The following is a 7,688-nucleotide window of genomic DNA, read 5'->3' as shown; positions in this document are numbered from 1 at the left end:
GCCTAACCAAGAAATCAATTAAAACTAAGGTCGTTTAGCTATCGAATTGTATAAAAATAGATGAACGAAATTGACAAAAGTATTACGGACTGTCTATGTATTTGCTACAATAAATAGACTAAACGACTTTAGTTTTAATTCATTTTTTTTACAAATAATTCTTACAAAGTGATTCATAATACAAACGGTTTTGATCATAAGCACAAAACTCTATAATTGGAACATGAAGAATTTTGAGTAGAAGCTCCTACTCATCCTTAAATAGCCAAACATTGTTCTATCTAAAATACAAACTGCTATACTGCGTGTTACAATATAAGTGAATGACAAAGCTTTAGAATATATGTATTTTTCAATGTTTATTCACTTATATTATGGCATGTAGTGTTCTCTTGTATTCCGATTACACAGAAAAATCTCTCCTTACGTCATATCATATGTTATGAGCATGATGAGAGCTTATTTTGCACTAGTTGGATAATATATGATAGGGTACGAGAGAAGGTAGGAAGGATGGCGAGAGAGCTATGGTAGAAATATATATAAATACACACATTAATCACAAATCTACTAAGTGATACTCATTAGTCTATTTCTCTTTTCTATGTTCCATCCAACCACTGAAGATTACAGTGGTGTAGTGATGCTAAAGGTTGTCTACTTTGACAACTAAAGGAGAACCAAAGGTGGAGAGTTTAAAGAGAAGACTTAAAGAGAAGACTTGAAGAACAAGAAGATTGGTGGAGCAATTTGTAAGGGTTTTTCTAATAGCTTCAAGGGTAATTTTAGCTCATCCTTCTTCTATTCGTATTTCTAAGGGAAATATGTAGTTGTTAGAGGTATGTCCTAAAAGCAATTAACGGGTTGATAAACTATTTCGGACAATACCACGATATTTCATGAATAAATCATCAAGCAAGATCACCATACATCAACTAAACCAAATAAAATCTTTTGGGTAAGTCCATGGATAACTTCAATGAGATTGTATATTGATAACTTCAACAATAGTTCGTACATAAGAAGCAAGTAACTTAATGAGTTAAGTTAGTAAGACCGCTCTCTCATGTGTTTATCCTAAAAATATTCCTGAATGTTGGAACTATCGAGTTGATATTGATAATTCCGAAAAGATCAATGCACACTAATGTTTGCATATACAAAAACTCATAGCCTTAAATTGGATCATACGAGCAAAATAGTTTACATTGGTGTTATGTTCAGCACCAAAAAGGGTTTGACATTAATCATCGACTGTAAATGTAATTGAAAGTATTGTAGTATCTTGTACTGTGATTCCAAACTATATAGGTTCTCTATGTCATTTATTTCATATCGACATGCACACCATAACGTACAGTTTGTTCGGTGTTACTCATGGTTAGTAAGACCTGTGAAATGGATAATCTGTTTCACAATGAGGGTAAAACTAAAAGGAATTTAAATTTGCTAGACGGATTATTGGAGATTAATCACTCTTATTGCCTCGCCGGTAATACCTAAAGGATCGCACACCTTATTCGGGAGCTAAGGCGTGTTGAACTAATTAATTATGATTAATAAGGAGATGGAATAATTAACTAAATGAATTTAAGTTAATTATTCATAATCTCAGAGATGCTTGAAAGTAACAAGTGGGCCTAAAAAAAGAGGTTTCGAAATTCATTACGCCCGTTGGGCCCAAACCCACTTGATTCAACTTTTTTATTTTTGAACAAACAATGAAAACATCCATGAATGCATAAAACATAGAGATAATTAGATACAAGATCAATTATGTAACTAATTATTAGGTTTAATCTCATAGATTTATCTTATCAATTTAGGTCCGTTGACTTTTGATCCTACTTAATAAATTTTAACCCACTTGATTCAACTTAAGCCGAAGAACTGACTTATGTTTGAAATGGTCTCTAGAAAGGAGTACTTGCCATGTTATGGTGTGAGAGACCGTAAATTGGCTTCTCTCGAGTGTTGTGTTACGTTGTTATTTTAGATAGCGTTTGATATATAGACAGAACGAAACGGGAATGGAATGAGATGAAATTGAATGGGATAGAACATTTAGTCTCGTGATTAAAGCTGTTACCATTCGCACTATTCTTAATTTAGCTATTTCTCGGAAATGGCCGTTAGGTCAGCTGGATGTCAAAAATGTTTTTCTTCATGGGTTTCTTCAATCTGAATTTTTTTTTTTAAGAATTAAAAGAAATACAAAACAAAAAAATTTAAATTTCCTTAGTGGTGCCTAAAGCCCGAAACAAATAGAAGGCCCAGACCAAGAGCAAGACCAGCGTTTTGTTTTTGTTTCGAGTCCTGGGAGGGGAGACTGAAACTCGTGAACTCGGAAGGAAGAGAGATGGGAGCGTTGGTGGCGGCTATGTTGGTGGTGCTCGCGGTGGCAGTAGCTTCCGGTTCATCGAAGGAGCAGCTAAGCACAAGGGAATGCGAGAATCTTGGCTTCACAGGTCTCGCTTTGTGCTCTGATTGTAACAGTTTGGCTGAGTATGTTAAAGATCAAGGTTACCCATCCAATCCAATCTCCTTCCATTCTTTTTTTTATTTTTTATTTTTTTGCAGTATTAATTTCTATAGCTTGGATCTAACGAAAGACGTCACAGAACCAAGCACGTTTTAGGATTCATATAGCCGACTCCACTTAGTGGAAAAAGCTTTGTTGTTGTTGTTGTTATTAATTTCTATAGCTATCTTTCAAATTCCCCCAATTTCCTTTTGGCGTATTTTTTGTTGTGCGAATTGCTGTTGTTGTTGATGGGGTTTGAAGTGTTTTAATTCAAGAGTGAGTGTTTAGGATGTGTTTAGGTTAGTTAACATTGATTGGTGCAATCATAGAACAAAGTCTGAGAGTTTTAGCATTGGCAGTTACTGACTTTATGGGAAGGAATTTGAGATCCGAAGAGAAGGAATCTCCATTTCTTTACGTTGGCGACTTTGGCATTGGCAGTTATCGTTTGTAGCAATTAAGGACATAGAAATTAGGAGCAACAACAAATGTTTGAGTCTTCAATTCCATCGATATTCCATACCGAATAATGTAAATACAACTGCATAGCTTTTAATCATGGAAATAAGTGGGTAGATGATGTAATCAGTGGCCGTTCCCAATGCTGTTTGCATTATAAGACATCACTATCACTTGCATTTTTTGGAGATAGGATAGAATCGAAGTAGTGTTTTCTTCATCACATGGCCGAAAAGATGGAAGACCTGTAGGCTAAATATAAGGTGAATGTAAGGGATGTTTTAATCGTCAGGGATTGGAATTGGAGAACCCTAAAATGTGGGAACGGTTTCTGATTGCTTGACATTTTGACTGTAACTGTAAGATATGATTTGTCTTACTTCCAGCATAGTTATTTGACTGTAACTGTAAGATGTGGTTTGTCTTACTTCCAGCATAGTTAAGTATACTGAAGCAAATATGGAGCTTGTTCTCCTTAAATTAGGATTCTGTGGCATTCTGTGATCAAAAGCAAGTATGGAATTCTGTCTAATCGATGGGATTCCAACGTGTCTTGAATGGAACTTGTCGGAGCCCTTGGAAGGAGAGATCTCGTGTGACTCTTTCATTACAAAATGCCATTTTGTTGTGCAAAAACGTTGATAGAAACAAGTTTTTGGTAATATGAGTGGTTGGGAAATTCTTCTTTGAAGGGCTGGTTTGGTATTGCTGTGCTTTTAAAAAAAGTTGCTTTTGCTGTGCTGTGAGAATAAGCAGCTGTGAAATAAAGTAGCAGAGTGTTTGGTAAACTTTTTTGTAAAAGTGCTTTTGAAAAAAAAAAGCAGTATTAGAGTGTTTGGTAAACTTTTATGTAAAACAGATGTGAAAAAAAGCTAGTTTTTCAAAGCTAGGTTTTGCAGCTTCTTGTTTTTGGCTTTTTTTCATCCAAAACTGTGAAAAAAAGCTGAAGCTGAGTGTTTACCAAACACAAAAACAGCTCCCAGCTTTTTTTTATAGCAGCTTTTTTCAGAATGACCTCAGTACCAAACCAGGTCGAAATCTCAGTTTCCAAGCTCTACAGTATATCGCTTATCGTAATATGGCCATTTCTAGTGTTGTGTATTCTTCCAGTGTATGGATGAACTGGAATTTTGCTTCAGGAGAAATCGAAAGGGAAGTGGAAGAATCTTCTTCCCTTTTGAGATTGCTGGAAAATATCATTTTCCACCCTTTTATGATGGATTCAAGGAAATTAGACCCAATGGAAGGTATTCTTACAAATCTTACTATAGTTTCATTGCTAATCATGACAATGAAACTCTCTCTTTCCTGTTGGACGATATGGGAACCCAGAGCTCCATCTAAAGTAAAAATGTTGGATAATTGCCCATGTCAAAGTTAACACTTGTGACATGGTTCATAGAACTCACCCCCCCCCCCCCCCCCCCCCCCCCCCTCTTACTGCTTGTCACCTTATTGGTGTATGTTGTTTAAGTTAGATTTGAAATCTGTTGTTCAATCTCTCTTCATTGTCCGATGACATTGGGTTTGTGGTCGAAGCTGGTTAGGGAGATGGGTATTACTGTAATTCCAAGGGAGGACTACCTCTCACTGCTTGGTGAAGCTCTCCTTCGGTTTGGAAGGGTGATAAAGTGAAGGTAATGTTGGGTTGGATGATTTTCGCTGAGTTTTGGGTGGTTTGGATGGAGATAAATAGAAGGGTTTTTGAAGATTATGCAGGAGCTGGTTTTGCGGAGGTTTTTGTGAGCCCTCCGGGTTTCTATTTCTTATGAGTTCAGGGGAATTACCCTCTCCTTAATTTGGGTAGATTGGAAGGCAGCTTCCTTTTAGTTTGTGATTTTGTGTTTGGGTGCTCTTCAGCTCTGTGAAGTTGTCTCTTTCTCTTTCCAGTTTCTGTTTGGGGTGGTTTGCTTGACCACTCTTTTTGTTGTTTTTGCTTCTTCCCTTTTTTAATATAATCGTTTCTTTATCAAAAAAAACGCAAAATGCTTACTGAAGTCCTAGTTTTGACTGCAGAATTGGTATCTGACTGTATGAAATGTTGCACCGAGGATTCCGATGATTCCACAACAAAGGTAAGTAAAGTTATACACATGATGATTGCTGGAAGTTGAAATTATATTTTAATCTGCCGATATCCTGTTCGGTCTGAAATTTATTTTTCTTTGTTTTTCCAAAATAACTCTAACCACTGGTGTAGGGAAAAATTAGTAATTTATGTATTACACTATTACATTAAGGATTTTATTGGCACTCCAAAAAAGCCATCCTGCACTCCTGACTAGTGACAATAAATAAACAAATAGATAAGAGATGAGTGGATGACTATTTTGGAGTCCCAATAACAAGTCCTTAAAAGTTTTTTGGCAACAAATTTCCACCGAGTTGATTGAATGACTTGAGCAACCTAAAATCAAGATGAAAAAAATAAAGATGAATGGGGCACTGGTGTGGTGTCAGCCAAGGAGTATTTGATGCTTAAGTTAGCGTTTAGAAATTTTTATGTGCATTCACTTACTTTTAGATGGGAGCTTCATGAGATTTGTACTGTTCTCAGTTCTTTGGGTTGTGGCTGGGCTATGGATAACCATAGTGTTCCAGTGAAACGTTCTTGGATGATGAGGAGTTTGGTCTTCCACCCTCACTTTATTTTTCCCTCCCATTTTGTTGGGCAGATGGCGGTTACCTAAGTAACGTTCGCCTAGGGGGGTCTCAATGGAATTACTCCAATCACCGTTGGAGCCTAGATTTCCAAGGGGAAATCTTGTAGGATAGTTTAGAAATTGAAAACTCTGACATAAAATTAATCTAGAGTAACTAGTCCCTAGATAGAGCATTATATAGCCAAACCCTATAACCCTTTGCATAGAACATTAATAACCACTAGACAGATTCCCAAACGTCATTAGTAACAATCAAACAGCTTGTAAGAACCTATCTATTGCACAATCTAATTACTTGCAAAAACTTAATGATGCTTAGGGCATATTTACGTACTTTATCAGGTATGCGAATGATAACTAGTTCAGGTATGAGTATCCCATCTCTGATCTGCACCGTTCCTGTATAATTTGTTTGATAAATTCCAACACTCAAACCTTTTTTTCCTTTTTTTTTTTTTTAAATTTGACTATTATTAAGGGGAGGAGGGGAGAGTGTTCGAAACTATTACATTAATTTAGGGGAGGGGGAGTTTCGAACCCGAGACACAGGTAGAAACCCAACACCCTATCCACATGCAAATTCCAACAGTCAAACTTCTTGTGCTAGTACAACAACTAAATAAATTTGAGTTTTCCTTTCAAAGGAAAAAACAAGTGTAGGATGGAAGGCTTGGAAGCTCCCCTACTATTTTTAGGGATTGTTGATTTTCACCCGTTTTGGTTGCATGAGACTTGCTAGTTTAATGTCAAGACATGTTAGGGCAACTTTAGATGTTTTGAGATTTTTTATTCTAAGGGTATGCTATAAAAATGTTATCCATCAGTACACGTTACCCAATTCTGCAAATTGCAAGTTTCCTTCGGAGGCTTCTTCTCTTAAGTCTTAACATTTATTTAATAGATAAGGAAATGCTTAATATGACAGTTTATAACTACAGATCACGTATTCTGGTGCCATACTGGAAGTCTGCATGAGGAAACTGGTTTTCTATCCAGAAATTGTTGGCTTTATTGAAGAAGAGAAGGATCGGTTCTCTTCGGTCAAAGTTCAATACATTTTCAATTCTCCACCAAAGTTGATCCTTCTAGATGATGCAGGCGAACATAAGGAAACAATAAGGTGAGCATCCTTTTGTCATTCACGTAGAAACAGTGGACACATCCCTCTAATTTTCTTTCACAAGGTTTCTCGAAGTATGGACGGCCCATTCGATATACATGCTGTTGTTTTTTTCGTCATGATATCACATTTATCCTAAATAATGAATGTTGCCTAAACGTGTCCATGCACATTTATAATCTCTTGCTTAGAAATTTTTTCTTCATTTGTATTCCTCAAGGGAAAAACCACGTTTCTACGAACTTATGACAATTTTTTTCTCTATCACAGAATCGACAATTGGAAGCGTGAACATATCTTGCAGTTTCTGCAAGGGAAGGTAAAGCCTGCTTCTGCAATCTGAATACTCGTTATTATCTTCTGTCACTGCCTCGATCTGTATCTTAACAAACATGTATTTTTTGTATCCTCTTTTTAGAATATTGAACTGTGATACTGAAAAATTGAATATTCTGTCGTTTTTTCTTTTCGGTGTGCGTGTGGGTCCCACAGGGGACTTGAATAACCTGACATGAACTCTGTTGAAACTTCGTGTTAAATTCTTGAATCTCTTAGACATAGTTTGATTTAGAGGCAATACGGGTAACCATTTTGACGACAAATACGAATGTTTGGAAATTTTCATCTTGCGTATTTATTCCAGGATTGAAGTTTAGGTTTTAGGAGCCTTGTATTGTCTGTAAGCCAGTTGCTTAAGTTAACCTCCAACTGACAAATGGAAGAAGCTAAAATTACGAATGAAGTCCGTCACAGTTTGGAGTGATGTTCAGGTTCCAAAATAAGGGGTTTTACGGAACGATCACCGAGGAAAATAAGAGACAAAAGTTATAACGGAATTACCCAATAGGACCAGTATTCCACATTTTCATAAGTTCAGGGACCACTAATCCACGAGTTTTGAGTTCAAGAATGAAGCACAGAA

At 36.4% G+C, this 7,688-nt stretch overlaps 1 protein-coding gene across 1 annotated transcript; it reads left to right on the top strand.

Moving 5' to 3' along the window:
- The first annotated feature begins 2,333 nt into the window (after positions 1 to 2,333).
- Positions 2,334 to 7,315, top strand: LOC137722717 (uncharacterized). The gene is made up of 4 exons (XM_068461786.1): positions 2,334 to 2,522; positions 5,000 to 5,058; positions 6,585 to 6,766; positions 7,037 to 7,315. The coding sequence occupies exons 1-4, from the start codon at positions 2,360 to 2,362 to the stop codon at positions 7,107 to 7,109; spliced, it is 477 nt and encodes a 158-aa protein (XP_068317887.1). The 5' UTR covers positions 2,334 to 2,359; the 3' UTR covers positions 7,110 to 7,315.
- The last annotated feature ends 373 nt before the right edge of the window (positions 7,316 to 7,688 follow it).

The sequence above is a fragment of the Pyrus communis genome, chromosome 17, assembly GCF_963583255.1.
Source record: "Pyrus communis chromosome 17, drPyrComm1.1, whole genome shotgun sequence".
Lineage (NCBI taxonomy): Eukaryota > Viridiplantae > Streptophyta > Magnoliopsida > Rosales > Rosaceae > Pyrus > Pyrus communis.
This window is presented reverse-complemented; position numbering and strand designations above follow the sequence as displayed.